We start from the raw sequence: 19,510 nt of genomic DNA, 5'->3' as shown, positions 1-19,510 counted from the left end.
CAAGCACCTTCATCGTCGCCACAGTGAGGTCCTCTCCCCTCCCTTCATGTTCTCGGCTTCCTCCCTTGTCCCATCCACCACGGCTCTCTCTTGTTTGAGCTGCCACATTGGCTTGGGAACTTGTTTCCCGGCTCTGTTCTTGCTCTCTAATAACACTTTTTTACATTTAAAGCATAAATCAGGTCATGTTCTACCCTCTCTAAAACTTATCAGCAGTGTGCATTGAACCTAAAATAGAATGCTGCACTTTGACACACAAAGTCCCACCGGTTCCGACCCATTTAGCTCTAAACACACCTTCTCCTTGTGGTGATCCTGTCCAGTGGGTGCGACCAGTTCTTGAGAAGAAAAATGTGTTAGCAATTACAAGGCTTCTGGCATATAATACGCGCTCAGTAAATGTTTATCGAATGACTAAATAATCTTGAAGTTGGGGAAATTTATATTGACATAGAAGAGATGGAGTTGGATCTCTCAGTAGGAACAGGCACAAACGCCCCTCTTTCAGTAGTTGTCAGGGGCCTCATATTAACCAGCAGGACTGAGCTTTGAAGGTCAGAAACTGTTGTAATAGCAAAGTTATTTTTGCCTCCCCAGAACTAAATTATTTATTAATTCTCTCAGTTTTTCTCCTTAGTGGGGGCAATAATGAAAACATAAAGGTTGAGAAACACGGCTTTGTAGCATCCCTGTCTCCCGTTCTCATCTGGTTCTGTCTCCAGCCTTCCTGCTCTCCTGTCAGTTCTCCCAGGATGTCCTCACCTCAGGGGCTCAGCACACTTGGGCCCCTCACCCTGGACCCCTTGGTCCTGCCTCAGCACGTCCCCAGCTCCTTCTCACCCTTCGGATCTGGGCCTACATGTGACCCTCCCAGAAATGCCCTGCATGGCAACTGCCCTGTCTAGGTCAGGAACCCTCCAGTTCACTACTGCAGTGTAGTTTTGCTCTCTTTGCATGTGGATCCTAACCTCTGATTATTTATTAGTTTAAAGCTGACTGTTTCTCCCCCAGCAGACTGTGAGCCATCACAATTGCCTTGCCTAATTTGGGGGAACTCACACGGTGATCAGTCAATGCTTGTTGAATCAGTCAATCAATAAACTTGAAGTAGAGGAAAACAGATGGATTTCTAAGTGATCAAAGTTGGATTAAGCACAGGCCTAGTCAGTTTTAATCAGCAATTAGTAAGTGCCAGATAGTACTCTAAGATATTACTCTTCATGCATAATGAAGCTGAGTGAAAAAATGTAAAATTACTCTAAAGGCAGAAACTGTCACACATATCACCCAAACTCACTGCAGATACCTTCATTTGCAAAGGAAAGATGTGGTCATCAGTAGGAGGTTCATTCATTTATTCATTCATTCATTCATTGAACAAACACAAGTTGCATACACACTATATGCCAGACCCCGTAAGAGATGCCATAGTGAAACACACACACGCACACACACACACGTGCGCACACGTAAAAATACAAAAGAACACGGCGACATGACAACTGTCCTCAGGAAGTTAAGTGTGGAAAGAGAGAAAGACACACCGAGTGAGGACCACATATATGTAATATCCTTTTTAAAAACAAAGTGAATGAATACGCAACAAATATTTTCAGTAGTTACCTTTAGGTAGTTCAATTCTGGTAGATTGTATTTTCTTCCTCAGTTTTTTTCTTTTTCAAATTTCCCTATCAAGGATACATACTACTTTCATAATAAAAATGTGTCATATATGTATGTGGTGTGTGTGTATGCATGTGTTTGGCACAAAGGAAGAAAGGAAATACATGCACATAGACACACACATATAATATGATATGATATGACATGATATGATATAATATAATATAATATATATGGTGATTCCCAATAGAATGTACATAGTTTCAAGATGTACTCTTAGATTCCTAATGCTTATTATTTTCAACATTTATAATTCCAGAGAAGGAGAAAGGATACAAAAGAAAGAATCATTTTATGGCTATTTTCTAGCTTGTAATTATAGTTGATTTATGGAGTGCTCCCTGAGTAGTAAAACAAAGGTTATAAACCATTAATTTATCGTACTAATAAGAAGCAAGGGCCCTAATACAATTGTCTCATCATAGAGAATGTAAAAAAAAGTGAGAGGTAGTTAAAACTTTAACAGTTCCTTGCTCTTCTACTTTATTTTCTCTACTATACTATTGCAGATTAATGAAATAATAAAACCCTCATCCAACGGATTTTATGTAATGTTATGGTAAAATGTTACTGTTGCAATTCTTGGCAATATAAGAGCAAATCCTTCAAAGATCATAACTTAATTTAACTCATTTTCAAACTATGACTTATTTCAAACTATTTGGGTAATAAAATCTAGACTATTCCATAAACATTACATTAGAAAATGTGATTAAAAAAAAGATTGTGAATTTCTTTGTTCACGAATAAACACAAATAGGAAAAGTACATCTCATTACAATTCGGAGTATGTTTTCTGTGAGTACCCTTTGCTATTTCTTTCAGAGCCTCTCTCTCTGTCTCTTTCACATACACGCATGCACACACACTAGAGTAAGTATCGTATCATGCCGGTACTTGGGATGAAGTTGGTGTTCTAATTTTGTTTCTTTCTTCCTGTCTGTATAATCTTGAGTAAGCCACCAGAAGGATCTGTGTGTCTGACTCCTCATCCTTAAAATCATAGACGATATGTTATCTCTAAGGTTAAGATCTCAACGTCTCCTTCCACAATTTCCAGTAACAGGTATCACAAGTTCCTGCCTCAAACGGGACACACAGGCCACTCTTCTTTGCCTACCCACAAAACTTCTTTCACCCCAAAGTTCTCGACATCTGCTTGAACTATCAGTGAAAAGTACCACTGGGAAAGCCTTTCTGCACAGAGCCACATCCGTGCAGTTCCCCTCTCGACTCTCCCGGTGCTGTGTGAGTGCCTGTGTTCCGAAGCAGCACCCCTGGTGTCACGTGGACCGACTCTGACAGATTTGTTTCTTCATTCGTCATCCCTCCAGATGGCTTTAAAATGAATATAGCATTCAAATAACTACACAGAAGAAATCATCCTATAACCAGTTGATGCATATAAAATGTGTGAAAATCAGATTATACCACTTATTTTTCCACTTAGAATCAGCTTCAAAGGTTTTCATTTTACATAAATGATATAATACAAAAAACAAGCATGTCCCACAGGGGCCTAATTGCTGTCCAGTCACTCTCCTGTGGCTTGGAGAAATTCGGGCAAATAGTCTTTGATTAACTATACACAGTTCCAGAGGGGTCCTTTCCAAGTTACCTTAAGATAGCGCTGAATTTAAAATGCATATATTTAGATAAGTAAAATAACTGAATAATAACAATAATAAAACAAATAGCAGATGGTTAATAACTACTGGCTTAATTTAACTTGTTTTCAAACTAGGAGTTAATTCAAACTATTTGGATATTTTTCCATAGTGAAGTAATGCATGAACTCTTTGTTTCATAAAGAAAACTATATCTGCTGAGACAGAAAACAGCACTAGAAGTTAGTCATGCAGGTCTTATTCAAATCATTTCAAAATACTTCCATTCCTTTTTGCAAACAAGTTACATAAATCCCACTTTGCAAATAAGGATGTGGCTCTGACTAGTCCACCATGTTTTTAAAATATGTCATTTCACTGTAAACATAAGAAGCCACCAACGTGAAAGATTCCCTTCTAGCCACCACTACCTCCTGATTTTCCTTTCTTCAAAATCAAGCCACATTATGTAAAAGTAGCAATTTTGAGTATGTTAAGGAAACAGCAACATGCATGAGTTTGCCAAAACTTATGGTGACCAGTTCAAATTCTATGAAAGAGGGCACAAGATTCCTTTGAGAAGTATAGGCTAGTGGTATAAAAGACGTAACAGAAATTATATATTGGAAAACAAAAATGCTTTGGTGCAAAATGCAGTGTGACTTAGAGCTTTCTCACAAATGTTTAATATAATTAATTTGACCCTATATAGTATTCTATGCTGAAATTACATTTATGTAGTAGTTTCAAATTTTTAAAATTATTTTTAATTATAGAATTAATGCATTAATACATGTATCTTATACACGTAGATATAAAGCTAAAAATCCATTAGATTCTTATTTCATTTCAAAACAATAAATTTTAAGAAGTTTTTTGTTTGTTTGTTTTGAGATGGAGTTTCACTCTTGTTGTCCAGGCTGGAGTGCAATGGCACAATCTCTGCTCACTACAACGTCCACCTCCCAGGTTCAAGTAATTCTCCTGCCTCAGCCTCCCAAGTAGCTGGAATTACAGGCGCCCACCACCATGCCTGGCTAATTTTTTGTATTTTTAGTAGAGACAGGGTTTCACCATGTTGGCCAGGCTGGTCTCGAACTCCTGACCCCAGGTGATCCACTCGCCTCGGCCTCTCAAAGTGCTGGGATTACAGGTGTGAGCCACTGCGCCCAGCCTATAAAAGTTCTTACATGTCTTTGCATCCATATCAAGTGTACTGTATTGTTTGGTAGTTTCTTATTTACAGAAACTCATTTCTTGGCCCAGCATCCAGGCACAGAGTGTCTGTCCTGTGTCTTTCTCTGGCTTCTATGCTGGGGATGCAGCAGTGAGCTGCAGACACAAAGCCCTTGTGATGGAGCTCCCATGCCATGGAGGAAAGATGGTGAACAGCATGGATTGCAATGTGAAGCGTAACAGAAGGTCCTAGGCACCATGGAAAAGAACAAAGCAGAGAAGACGACGAGAAGACACAGTAGGAAGGTCAAGGATAGTGAGAATTTAAAATCTAGTAGCCAGGGAATGCCTCGCTGAGAATTGGCAGGTGAGCAAAACTCGGTATACTGTAAACTGTGCGGATCTGTGGAATAGCCTCATAAACTGTTTTCAAACTGTCTTTGCTCTAGCTGCGAAGGTGCAGCGATGCTCCTTTGACATGCATTTCCACCAGCACCGCCCATGAGTTGCCCCCACCCCTGTCCTTTCCTCTGGATGGCCTGAGTCACATCTAGGTCTTAACCCTCAGAATTAGAATTGATATCAAATGCTTCCTGAGACTCTTCACTTGATTCCAGTTCTTCTCTTTCTCTATCTTCTCCTTTCCTTACTCCTCCTTTTCCTTCTCTTGTTTTCAAGATGTAGTTGGGAATGAGGGTGCAAATGCATTGTGCTATTTCAGGGTCATTCTGGTTGACAGTTTGGGTTGAAAAGGATTCTGATCAGAGTCACCCTGTAATGGGAAGTAGTCTGCTTGTTTTTCCTTCATTTGCTGGGTGAATTATAAACATAAAACAAGACACTATGTACAACGGGCAGGCTGCTCAGACGAATAAAGGGTATAAGTGCCTTTGATCAAAGTTCGCACTGTGCTGCATAACCTATCCCTTCCAAGTCCTGTAATATGAGCAAAATGACTTCAGATAGTTATATTAAAAGATACAGATTGAGTTAAACGCAGTGGAAAGAACATGACATGGGAAAAGCTAGACGTTGGTCTCAGCAAAGTGGCGCTCCCACGGAAACTGAATATTAACTGCACCTAGTATTTTGATCAGTACACTGATCTCTAATTAAGACAAGGGCTCTCTGTGCGGTTCCATTTCCTCAAATCTAAAATAAGGTCACTCCTGTACATGCTGTCTACTTTCCTTTTCTGCATCGAGTTATTAGGCTTAAATAAAATAAAATAAAAACTATGAATAGTTGTAATATACTCTGTAGATGAGAGGAATTATTATTTATTAAATATTAAAAATTCCAGTACCTCATGTGCAGACTACAAACCTGTGACTACCTAAAGCATGAAAAGCAGACACAGGTGCATAGATCGGCATACAAAAGTAATAGTACTGAAGATACCACATCTCTATCCTCATCTGAAACAGAAGGAAATCAAATGTGCACCAAGGCTTACTGAATTGCTACAATGTTGGAGAGTATAAGAATTACAGAGTTACAATCTCATATTGATGATGCAAGGCTTTCCTTCTACAGGGTCTGATTAAAGTTAAAGAGAGAAGACAAAACCTGCCAGATCTCCAAGACGCATTAGAATGACAATGAAATTACCATTTTCAGTTAAAAGAAATGAATTTCTAGCTAACACTGTATACAACTTAACACAGCAAAACATAATTCTAATCTCTTCCGTCCTCCAGCACTGCTTTTAAAAATATGGAAAAGAGTAACCATTCATTTCATGCTAACCACTCAGGACTAAAGGATGAACTGACTGGTTAATGAAAACACACATTGTAACTCTCAGCAATTCGGAAATAATGCTACAGAGACAATAACCATCCCATACAACCTTGTTGTCCCTGCAGCCTAACAGCTTCTGATTGAATCCCTGTATTAATTAAAAACAGAATTGACTAGGAGGAATTCTTTCTGTAATTAGCAACACATATCTAAAAAATGCTTTGCTTTTGAAACTGAGGAGTCTAACTTTCCAGGTTAGGAATGAGTGTTTTTTATTTATTTATTTTTTAACAAAAGCTTTTTTTCCTTTGTCAGACCAATATAAAAGTGAAGTATGAATAAGCTTCATTTCTGTGAAGTTGATTATTTGTCTGGTAGTGTAAAGTATATCATAGGTTACATCTTGAAGAAGCTGAAGAAATACTGTCTTTTCTGACTAGACAACAGGGAACTCATAAGCAAATATGCTCAGTGAATGAGCACATTTATTTCTCTTTCCTTTTAATTTTTTTTGTCTTGTGTTTTCAGCTTCTTTTTAGGCAGGTGAAAAGTGTGGAGAAAATAGATTAGGGCCATGAAATGGGATCCCTTTCCCGTTTAAAATAAATTTTAATGGTCTTGTTGAAAGTCCCAATGTATGTTTCAATTTAATGCTATCCTCAGCTGCAATTTCAAGTATCCTAGCAAAAGCACCGATATAGAAGAAATGATGGCTGGCAGGGCTTACCGATTTGTCTTCCAGTCTCCTCTCATATTTGACCTGTACTTTACAGTGGTCTATCAGAGGGACCACTGCTCAGGTATTGTGGTTACTGCCAATCACTCTCTTAGTGAAATAATTATTACAGATTCCCTTGCTTTCTTCTACAAATAAAAATTCTCCCTCTCTCTCTCCCTCTTACACACACATCTATCTCACAGATATATATATATATATATATACACACATATATATACACACACACATATACATATACACACATACATATACGTATATACATATATGTATATCATTATCTATAAGTATTCTTTACAAGCAAAAGAATACAATAAGAATATCTTAGTGTTACATCATCCGTGGACTACTACTATATAATTACTTATTCAAAATCTCAGTAATGATTCCATTGAACTGACTTCAGTTACCTATAGATGGAATAAACACTGATATATGTGAATCCCACCCCTATGTCACTGACTCTGGAGGGGTTGGCGGACATCAGTTTTGGTTAGTAATTCCTCCTTCCTCCTCCTTCCCTTTTTATCCAATCTTTTGGCACTGATGTGCATCACTGACAACTTCAGACTGAGTAAGCTTCCTCCTTCAGATTGTTATTTAAAGTTCAAATTTCATTATTAGTTAAAAAAAAAAAAAGAAAAGGAAAAAAGATAACAAAGAAAAAGATTGGGTGGCACAGACAATTAAATCATTACTCATCAGTGCCAAAATTCTAGGTTCTTTGTTCTTTGTCATAGACAGGTGAGTGTGCGAGTGTCAATCCAGTCTTCCCTCCCTGTTTTACTTAGACTGGGCCACTTTTGGACCTATTTGGCAATTCTGAATCATCAGCTCATGTCATTTCCAAAGCCAAGTCCTCATCCTTGGACTCATCAATTATCATATATTTTTACTCACAGATATTCTCCCTATCATTTTTTAAAGATGCAATTTATGTCTACTTTCCAGTAATCGTCATATTTTTACCAAAGCTTTTAGCTACCGTTGTTTTTGCCACCTATGCACTTTTGGTGGTTTTACAGCGAGAAACTTCCAAATAATTCCTGGTGTCATGGACTGCATGGTTTCCTATTGTTGTTCTAATCTGCCCTTCTCACTTCAAACCTCTTCTTCTTCAAATGAGTGAAGGATGGACTCTGATGCTGTTGAAGGTATTTAACAAAATCTGGAACCATCTTCTCTTGTTTCTGGTAAACATTTGCCTGTAATTTTGTCTCAGGTTATTTTCTTTTTCTGCAAGTCTAGCCGTAGCTTTCATTGGCCCCTAGGGTCTGCCATTCAAATGGATCACCGACTATAATAAAGTGTTTCCAATTATGAAGCTTTTGCCAATAAATGGGCTTCAAAGGATAGTGACATTTTCACTGTATGGCAGGTGAGAAGCAGGGCAAAGAGAAACAGAAAAAAAGGGAGCTGGCTGAGACTTGAACGAGCTGGGGAAGTCCAGATCGAACATGCACTTATGAGAGACCAACTCTGCACAGAGAAATCAACCTTAGTTCTTCAATTTTGGCTCCTCTGACTCCTACTATGGGTAAATATGACAAAATGCTTTAGTGACAAGGTATGAATCTGACACACAGGCAAGCAGAATGGGGCTCATGAGCTTCTGTCATGGTTGTAAAGGGAGCCTGTTAGATTTCCTCTCATGTTGGCAGCAAGATGTTAAAATCGGTAAGTCATAAAGAATGACAAATTTCCAGGGAATACACTTAATGTCACGCCTTGCCAAACACATCAAAGGAATTTGTTTTTGCCAGGAAGATGCTGGTGGCTCCCTGCAATGACTCAGCTCATTTATTTAAAATCCTAAAGTGTTATTTTCATAGCTTGTAGGTCACCAACCTGCCAGCCTTGTAATTGACACTGCTGGAGAACAAGTCGACATCGCGTGGCAGCCGACTGTTCCTTCTTCTCACGCAGGAACGTATCAGCCAGTGGCTTATACCTGTGAAAAGCAGCAGAGACCGAAAGCAATGACTGCATTTGCCAAGCACATAATCACATTCAACAGGGCTGTCTTTGTCACATCATTTCCCAAAAGTTTCCCCGTCTTTCTTTATCCCAGGAATACCCAAATACCTGTCCATTGTGCATTTACTAGGGAACTGGAAAGAATCCTTATCTTTTATAAGGAAAATGGTTTTTACAATGCGTCAAATATATTTTTCAGTCCTCTAATATATGTTGAGCACTGTCATGGAGCACTTCAAACCATTTAACCAAAGGAAATTTGAAGGGAATGAAAATTAATCCAGTAGCCATTTTTAAACATTTGGCATGCTCTTTAAAAACATACCTTTTAAGAAATTTGAGCATTCTTTATGGCCACTTAAGAGGGAATTCAGATGTAACTAGAGTCCATAATAATGGAATACCAAAACGTCCATTCCGAATACTTATTTGAGAGGTAGAATCGCTTCTTCCCCATATATTATATATTGAATATTTTAAATATTCTGGGACATTTTTATTTTGTAAAGTATCAGTGAGCAATTGACTTCCATTCCCTAGCTGAAATTCATGGCAATATAATAGTTTCCTACAGGTTTTTCAAAAATGACTTTTAAAATTACATCACCCATTTAAAAAAATCTATGTAAAATTCCCTTTGCACTTACAGTGGTTAACCTGAGATATAGGCAAGGTGGCAATGGAGGAGGAGGAAGAGGAGAAAACCAAAAAGGAAATGAGCAAAGATCTATGCAGTTGCATCCTGTTGCCTTCTGTGTTTATGATTCTCATGTTAGGCTGTTCTGCAAGCTGAAGGAAACGCAATGCCAAAGCTGAAGTCATCAGTTTTCTGTTATTTTCTGTTTAATACCTTAGTGTTTCATCTAAAGTTCACTGCAGTAAATTTGGGATCTTCTAAAATGAGTTTATTCAGTTTCCTTAGTGCAATTAAGGGAGGGAGTGTTTTGCCTACACATCTTTATTTACTTGCTTTCCTCGGAGCAAGTAGTGGGAGTATGGGACATGTCTCATGGACAGCCACACGGGAATCACACGTGTGTCTTATTTTGGCAGGTACTGTGGGTAAACGAGGGCTCACATGGGCGGCAGTACAGTCTGGTGTGTAACATAGGCTGGGAAACACACCTGCCATGGATAGAATGTATCTCAAAGTCCCTACGTTCAAATCTTAACCCCCAATATGATGATATTAAGAGGTGGGGCCTTTGACAGGTGATTAAGTCATGAGGGTGGAGCTTTCATGAATGGGATTAGTGCGCTTAGAGGAGGCTGAAGAGAACAGACTTATTCCTATTAGGTCAGTGTAAATGTAATTGTGGTTTTCACATTGTTGAAATTTGCCGTTTGATACTGGAATACATTCTTAAATAAACGTGGTTATGTTATACATCATGTTAGTGTGCATTTCTTGCTTTATGTTTTTTGCTAATGACTTATTACTTGCTGTTTATTTTATATTTATTTTAGACTATGAGAATAATATTAGATGAAAAGCAAATTCCAGTGATTTTCTTATGTGGGTTCAAAATGGGTCGTAAAAGAGCAGAGGCAACTTAGAACGTCAACAGTGCACTTGGCCCAGGAGCTGCTAACGAACATACAGTGCAGTGGTGGTTCAAGGAGTTTTGCTAAAGAGACGAGAGCCTTGAAGATAAGGAGTGTAGTGGCTGACCATTGGAAGTTGACAATGACCAACTGAGAGCAATCATCGAAGCTGATCATCTTACAACTACATGAGAAGTTGCAAAGAGCTCAAGGCCGAACATTCTAGGGTCATTTGGCATTTGAAGCAAATTGGAAAGGTGAAAAAGCTCGATAAGTGGGTGACTCATGAGGAAATGAGAATCAAAAAATGTAGTTTCAAAGTATTATTTTCTCTTATTCTATGCAACAACAACGAACCCTTTCTTCCTCAGATTATGATGTACGACAAAAGTGGATATTATATGACAACCGGCGATGACCAGCTCAGTGGTTGGACCAAAAAGCAGCTCCAAAGCACTTCCTAAAGCCAAACTTGCACCAAAAAAGAGGTCATGTCACTGTTTGGTGATCTGCTGCTGGTCTGATCCACTGCAGCTTTCTGAATCCCAGCGAAACCATTACATCTGAGAAGTATGCTCAGCAAATCGATGAGATGCACGGAAAACTGCAATGCCTGCAGCCGGTATTGGTCAACAGGAAGGGCCCAATTCTTCTCCATGACAACGCCCAACCGCAAGTCACACAACCAAAGTGGAAAGACTTGGGCTACGAAGTTTTGCCTCATCCACCATATTTGCCTGACCTCTCGCCAACCATCTACCACTTCTGCAAGCATCTCGACAACTTTTTGCAGGGAAAATCCTTCTGCAAGTGGCGGGATGCAGAAAATGCTATCCAAGAGTTTGTTGATTCTCAAAGCACACAATTTTACACTACAGGGATAAACAAAACTTACTTCTCATTGGCAAAAATGTGTTGACTGTAATGGTTCCTATTTTGATTAATAAAGATGTGTTTGATTCTAGTTATAATGATTTAATATTCATGCCCGAAACTGCAATTACTTTTGCACTAACCTAACACCATGTGAGAACACAGTTCATAAAGAGTATAAGAAGGCTCTCTCTCCAAACCAGGAAGCGAGCTTCCACTGAATACTGAATTTGCGGACAATTTGATCTTGGACTTTCCACCCTCCAGGACTATGAGAACTTTCTGTTGCTCATGAGCCACATAGTCTATGGTAATTTGGGAAAGCAGATTGAACTGACCAAGACAGTACCCAGTTACCTTCTCAGCTGAAGACATTTCTTATTTCCTTTCTTAAATCCTCAGCATTCTCACTGAAAAGTCAGTGTATGACTTTTCCTGGATTAAGAAACCTCATAATCTTGCTAGCCATAAACCAGAATGAATCTATCAGTATCAGCAACCACCCTTCGTTCTCATAGATGGATTTTTGCTCATGTATCAAACTTAGTGTATAGGAAAGCATAAAAATACAAAAAATGGTAAGTAACAGAGACTGAGCCTGAAGTAACTGGGACTGAAATTGCAGTGCCAGAGGCAAGGATATGAAAAAGGTGGCTCATTATTTGGCTCACACTAAATGGACTTCAGTGATTTGTCGATGGGTGAAGTATTCAGGAATTGTTTTGCTTTTGATAGGTGACAAGAATGTGATTTCTTACACGCCGTGTACTGAAGTTGGTAGCTGTGTGTTTTATTTTATTTTACTTTATTAATTTTTATTGGGGTTTCTGCAGAAGAAGAAAGGGAATTTCTCCTGTACAACAGAGCAGGGCAAATGGGTATGATGGGGGATATGTAGAGGGTTGTGAACCGGGAGTAAGCTGTGCAAAGGGCAGTGCATATGGACCACCCAGAAGGTTATGGGCATCCCCTAGTGATTCTCTCACATGATATCAGTACCTCTTTTATTTATTTATTTTTTTTAACAGAGTTTCACTCTTGTTGCCCAGGCTGGAGTGCAATGGTGTGATCTCGGCTGACTGCAACCTCTGCCTCCTGGGTTCAAGCAATTGTCCTGCCTCAGCCTCCTGAGTAGATGGGATTAAAGGTGCCTGCCACCACGCTCGACTAATTTTTGTATTTTTAGTAGAGACAGGGTTTCACCATGTTGGCCAGGCTAGTCTCGAACTGCTGACCTCAGGTGATCTACCCGCCTTGGCCTCCCAAAGTGCTGGGATTACTCACAGGTGTGAGCCACTGTGCCCAGCTGACGTCAGTGCCTCTTATGAACAAACATGGGTTAGGTTTGATAATGTGTGAGTGGTTAAAAGGTGGTGAGTGATATAACTGTACAGTGTGTTCAAATAGGAAAGAAACTGAATTGGGAATCTGAAAACTGAGATTTTGATTCCCACTTTGTAACCAGTTTGCTATGATGCCCTTGGCAAGTCACCTAACAAGCAACGCTCTGCCCTCCCTCAGAGCTGCCTGTTTGCGTGTCTCTGGACAAGACATAAATTCTATTCTGTGTTACAAACTCTGACCTCTCCTCAAAGTGTGTGAGCTTGCCCAGAGTAAGGGGACATCTTTGTACATTTTATGGTGTCTCCTAGCTTGCCTTTGAATGTAGCAAGTTTAAATGATTGATAGCCAAGAAATGGGGCTGTGGAGCAGGAGATAGTAAGTCGCATTTCTTGAGCCCTGAATGAAGGCAAAGGGCTTTTCATATCACCTCACATCCTCCTCACAGACACAGGCCTGGATGACAATCGTCTTTTGATAGTGAGACAGATAATGGTCGTAGACATTCATTCACTTACCCAAATTCACAGGGATGCTGTTATGGGCTGAACTGTGTCCACCACGCCCCCCCCACCCGCCAAAGATAAGTGAATGTGATGTTTACGGTCTTTGTAGAGTACTCAAGTTAAGGTGAGATCATTAGGGTAGGGCCTAATCCAATATGACTCATGTCCTGTAAAGAAGAGGGAAACGCCATGGGAGACACATAGCAGAGGGCTACGTGATGGAGGCAGAGGCGTCAGTGACACAGCTGCAAGCCAAGGAACACTGAGGATCTGTGGCCGCCACCAGAGACCAGGAAGAGGCCAGGGCGAATGCCACCCAGAGTTTCAGAGGAAGCCCTGCTGACAACTCAGTGTTGAACTTCTCACTTCCAGAGCTGGGAGAGGAAGTGTCTACTGCTTTAAGCCATGGAGTTTGTGGTACTTGGTTACAGCAGCTCTGGGAAGCTGACACAGATGAGGAAAGCGGCTGAGCTGGAATTGAACCCAGGACGATCTAACTCCAGGGCCACGCTCTTCACTGCCATTGCTACAGTTTTCATGACAACTAACAAGTCCTAACCCTAGATGGTTCTAGAGTGGAAAAGGATAAGATTTACCCTTAAAAATGGAAAAAGTAAAACTCAACAGTGACGACTATGATATTGGATGTGTAGGAATAAGAAGTCTTGGTTTGCTGGCCTTCGGTGCCTGGAGGCTCTTTAATAGTGAACTCATTCATGCCCTCAGGAAAGCCATGTGTTTCTAGTATTTAGCCAGAGTAATACACTGAAATGAAATCACTCAAGTTATTTTTTTCTTCTCTCTCATAATTGTCTCATTCTGGAAATTTGTTAATTATAACCAAGAATTTAATTGATATAATTCAAGCATCTGAATATAGTATTAAGTCAGAATGAAAAATCATGCACCTGATGCTTTTTTCTCATTTTATATTTTTTTGACACTTAAAATGTATAATTCTGACATTTCAACTAAAGAAAAAGATCACCTCAGACAGGATGAGATACTCTATGTTAGTGTTATGTAAAACATCTTGTCTTTTGGAATGTGAGTGCTTTCTATAGGTGGTGTCACAGGATAGAAAGACAGGGTCACATTCCATTCCCGAGCTAAAACACATTCCCCCAGTAACTTTGATCTGAGGCCATACGGTTTGTGAGCCTGGAGCAGGACATTAGTCCTGAGCGCAGGAGCAACTGGAGAGGGACTTATCCACTCTCACTCCCCACACTGTCCCAGCATCTGTCATCCAAGACAGACAGGTCACCTCAATCCACTGAAGACACCTATATTTAGGCTTTGCTTGCTCTGTGTCTGGGGCAAACCAATGGACTGTAAAAAGTAAACATGAGCCTTTCCAGCCAGCCTGCTCTTCCTGTCTTATCCTGGTTTGGGATGAGGGGAACAACTGTTATCTACTTTCATATCTAGAATCAGCGTTTGTGGTTCACTTACTCAGGATCAATCAATCAATTCACCAGTATTGACTGAGCACAAAGTCTGTGCTGGGGATGCTCCTAGGTGCTGGGAGTGTAGCAGGGAATAAGCAGCCAAAGCCCTTTATGGTAGAGAGAGCTAGAATTAAAAAGCAATCTTGGAACCAACCCAAATGCCCATCAGTGACAGTCTGGATAAAGAAAATGTGGCACATATACACCATGGAATACTGTGCAGCCATAACAAAAGCATGAGTTCATGTCCTTTGCAGGGACATGGATGAAGCTGGAAACCATCATTCGCAGCAAACTAACACAGGAACAGAAAACCAAGCACCGCATGTTCTCACTCATAAGTAGGAGTTGAACAATGAGAACACACTGGGGCCTGTCGAGGGATGGGGGGCTAGGGGAGGGACAGCATTAGGAGAAATACCTAATGTAGATGACCGGTTGATAGGTGCAGCAAACCACCATGGCATGTGTATACCTATGGAACAAACCTGTACTTTCTGCACATGTATCCCAGAACTTAAAGTATAATAATAATAATTTAAAGAAAAGTAAATAAGGGCCAGGAACAGTGGCTCACGCCTGTTGTCCTAGCAACTTGGGAGGCTAAGGCAGGAGGATGGCTTGAGGCCAAGAGTATGAGACCACTCTGAGGAACACAGCAAGACCCCATCTGTACAAAAAATTTTAAAAATTAAGCAGACATGGTGGCACAAACCTATATTGCCAGCCACTCAGGAGGCTGAGGCAGGAGGATGGATTGAGCCCAGGAAGTTGAGCTTGCAGTGAGCTATGATCACACCATTGTACTCCAGCCTGGATGACAGAAACCCCAACTCTTAAAAAAATAAAGTGAATAAGGAAGTGTGCCAAATAGAATGAGAAATGTGGAGAAAGAAGAAGCAGGAAAGCTTTCACTGTGAGCAGACACCTGACAATGAGGGAGGAAGCTGTGGCTTCTCTGGGGGAATTGTAGTCCCGGTGGAGTGGTGGCGGTGCATGGCTGCTCTGGGAATATCAAGGAGGCGAATGTGGCTGGAGAAGAGGAAGGGAGAGGAAAGTTGTAGGAGATGAGTTTAGAAAGGTCAGTGCAATGGGGTAAGGATCAGAATCCTGCAGGTGACTGTCAGGACCTCGGCTCAGACTCTGATACCTGGGTGTGAGGTTTCAGCACAGGAGCTCTGTTCCTTGACTTTGAAGAAAATCATCATTGATACTGTGAGGCTGAGTGGGGCTGGAGAGGGGCAGGAAAGAGTCAGGGCTGCCACGTGGAGGCCCTTCCTATAGTCCAGGTGAGAGGCACTGGTCCAAGGCAATGGCGACGGAAGAGCTAAAAACGTGCTGGGCTCTCTACATATTTGGGTAGGCCCAGCAGGATTTTCTGGTGAATGGATCAATGGCTATGACAGGAAGAGAGGATGACTTCAAGGTTTTTGACCTAACAAACTGGAGGCTGTGGCTGACGTTTCCCACAGTGTAGTAGACAGGGAAGAGCATTTATTCCCCAGACTAATGCTATTTAACAGGAGGGAAATACTGTGACTGAAGCAAAAAGGAGAAATTCGGGTGGAGCTTCGGAAGGAGACATTGACCAAACGTCGGCCAGTGCCCCACACTAGATTATCACCTTGCTGGTTGCCAATTACTTATCTGTGGCTGCTTTCTTTACTGCCATACACCTCTGTCTGACTGGACGGGGCAGTACTGAGCGTTTGGGAAACGGATGCAGCTTCTGTGATGGTGCAGAATGCTCATGCCCTCATAGGGTTCCAACCTCAAGCTGTGTTCTGTTAGACGCTCCATTTGCCTCACTTTTCTTGTGATGGGTTTCTGACCACTTTCAACTTCCCCTTCTTCTTGTCAGTCTGCGTCCTAAGTTGCCAGTGTATACTAAGTGTGGGGTTTCAAAAAAATTCTATCATAGTTAAATGAAAATTTATCTAACATGAGCCCCATTCATCAAGTACATTCTCAACATCAAGGACTCAAGCATAAAAACATGCTTCCATACATTCACGTATTGTGACTATAACACTAAAAAAAACAGAAATCATAGTATCTTACAAAATTATAAGTGAAAGAGCCACATCATAGATAGTCTTCATTTTGGAGTCTATATTTTTAAAAGGACAGGCTGAAATGAAGAGGCAGAGAAAATCTAACTAGTAAAAGGTGTAAAGAACCTAAGGAAAGTGATGAAATAGTGTTTCTCTCTTCAAAAGTGATTGTTCCTTCCAGTATAAACCGGAACTTTGGCATCCTATGTATCATGGACCTAGAGATAAAAACAGCTTATGCAGTCACCACAGGATTCAGATTAAACATGGTGACTTTATTTTAACTTTTATTTTAGATTTGGGGATATATGTGAAGGTTTGTTACATAGGTAAACATGTGTCATGGGTTTGTTGTACATATTATTTCAACACCCAGCTATTAAGCCCAGTACCCAATAGTTATCTTTTCTGTTCCTCTCCCTCTTCCCACCTTTCTCCCTCAAGTGTCTGTGGTTCCCTTCTCTGTGTTCATGAGTTCTTATCATTTAACTCCCACTTATAAGTGAGAACATGCAGTATTTGGTTTTCTGTTCCTCTGTTGGTTTGCTAAGCATAACGGCTTCCAGCTCTATCCATGTTCCACAAACGACATGACCTCATTCTTTTTTATGGCTGCATAGTATTACATGGTATATATGTACCACGTTTTCTTTATCCAATCTGTCATTGATGGGCATTTAGGTTGATTTTAAAACATAGTGAATTTTAATTGATTACTTAAAAAGACTATCAGGAAGTAGGAGAATCATTTTTTTAGAAAATATAATGTATGTTTATCAAGCTAATGTCTATTAACCTCAGACGCAGTTTTTCTGAAAATGTCTCTGTTTGTTAAATATTGGCTTTACCGCTTCATTCTCAAGGAAAATTTTGTTATGAAAGTAAAACTTATGTTGTTTCAGTGTCCTGAAACCCCTTGGAAATTTAATTCTGTTTGAGAAGTATTTATTGAACACTTACTACGAGCAACATATTCTGCCAAGAAATGCCAAGATCACTAAGATGTGTAAAGCAATATTCTAATTTTACTGCACATGGTCAAATATAAAGCAAGACTTTTTTGGACCAAAATTATACCTCAGAAAAGATGTGGTTTTCTTATTTCAAGATATTATACTATTTATCTTATTATGGTTATATTCCAATTACTTAATTGTGAACAACAAAATAATATTTGGGGAGAACCATTAACCTCGTGCTCTTTCAGAAAGACTGAATAATCAATAGAAAGAGAAAAACTCTAGGAGAAAAATGGAATGTCGTAGGAGCTACCTATTGGAGGATTGACAGAGAAAGAGAGTGGTGAAGGGGAGGGGAGAGGAGGACCAGAAAAGAAAGGACTGGATGCGAGCCGTCCAATTGCGGAGCAGCCAAGGGAAGGCAAAGTTGGAAATGCGGTCGGCAGTGCTGAACACTGCAGAGGAAGAGAGGCAGATGCACGCTGAGGGGGCTGTGGGATTTGGTGACTGTGGCGTCAATGGCAACGTCAGACATGGCAGAAACTAGATTACGATGGCATCAAGATGCTAGCAGCTGGTGGTTCTTAACATCAATCAAAGAAAAGACCAATAGCTGGGGGGTGAAATAGAATCAATGAGTGCTTTTTGTTTTTCAGAGGCAAGGGAAAACTGATTAAGTTTGCAGGCAGCAACATTTGTAGAAATACACGCAATGTCTACATTCTATTCATATTTATTTTTGTGTGTTTCCATTTTCCACCAGATTATCTTATTTAGAAATTTTAGCTCTAATAGAATGAGGATGTCCCCTTTCTTCTAGAACCACTCCTGGGCATTTTCCCAGAGGCATTGCATGGTGTCTGTACCTGCCATGCACACCACAAACGTGGCTGTCTGCCCATGGCTACATATGGATGCATTTCCCCCATTCTATGAACTTATAATCATATTCCTGCTCTCACGGTAAACACAGAGCAGGTGCTGAAGGGTGATTTTCAAGCTATTTGGGGCTAATTTCCAGCATTCAGAAGGCTGCATGGTGGGTTGAACATAACAGCTGCCTAGCAACAAGACTGACATACATCATGAAAACAGAGAGGATTATGAAGAAAAAGGAGCACAAGTGGGCTTGAGAGAGATATAAAACCTGCTTCAATGTGGAGAGCCGGGAAGGATAAGAAAGAGAAATGGGATGGGGAGGGGTGGGGACTGCAGAAGTGCTTTTCCCGTAAGGAGGGAGGACTAGTTATTTTTTCTTTTAAGGAAAAGGATATGAAAGCAGAGACAAAGTTGTCAAAACGTTCTAGTTCACACAGAAATGTATTTTGTTCTCTACACATGCACATTTTTTCCCTCCTTCCCATCGTTCTGACAGGAAATATCCTACCCATCATTGCAGTTTAGTTCTGTCTGTCCTGCTGTGGGTCTCTTCTGCTATGCTGCAGCCTCTGCACACCCACACTGCAGGGCAGGGCCCCCTTTCACCATGCACTCCTGCCCACCCCTTCTTGCCTTCTGCCCCTTCCTGAGGTTCCTCTGCATCAGGACCGGTCACATCACCTCCCATCTCCCCACAGTCCCCGGCACTTGCCGTGCCCTTGAACTGGAGCCTGTCAGCAGACATGTGGACGCACAGCCATAGAGCTCACCAGTCTTTTCCCTCAGTTCCCATGACCCCGCCCTGCGTATTTACAAGAAAGATGGAAAGGGGACTTCAGCTATATCTTGCCATGGCTTTTGCCCCTCCTGAGTGCTGAGGCTTCGAATTTGGTCTTGAGTTTATTTTCACATCTCCAGGGACCCGTATGAGGCTTCTCATTTCTCACCATGGTCTGCACATGGCTCTGCTAAGGGAGGAA

The 19,510-nt window shown here is 40.7% G+C and overlaps 1 protein-coding gene across 1 annotated transcript in view; it reads right to left on the bottom strand.

Annotated features, from left to right (window-relative positions):
- Positions 1 to 19,510, bottom strand: part of MYO16 (myosin XVI) — a 575,469-nt gene that overhangs the window by 102,782 nt on the left and 453,177 nt on the right. Inside the window, exon 28 of the mRNA XM_030813681.1 lies at positions 8,794 to 8,896. Within this exon, the coding sequence (XP_030669541.1) occupies positions 8,794 to 8,896 (103 nt within the window). The remainder of the gene's footprint in view (positions 1 to 8,793; positions 8,897 to 19,510) is intronic.

The sequence above is a fragment of the Nomascus leucogenys genome, chromosome 5 (genome assembly GCF_006542625.1).
Source record: "Nomascus leucogenys isolate Asia chromosome 5, Asia_NLE_v1, whole genome shotgun sequence".
NCBI lineage: Eukaryota > Metazoa > Chordata > Mammalia > Primates > Hylobatidae > Nomascus > Nomascus leucogenys.
Note: the sequence above shows the minus strand (reverse complement) of the source record. Positions and strands in the feature narration are given on the sequence as shown.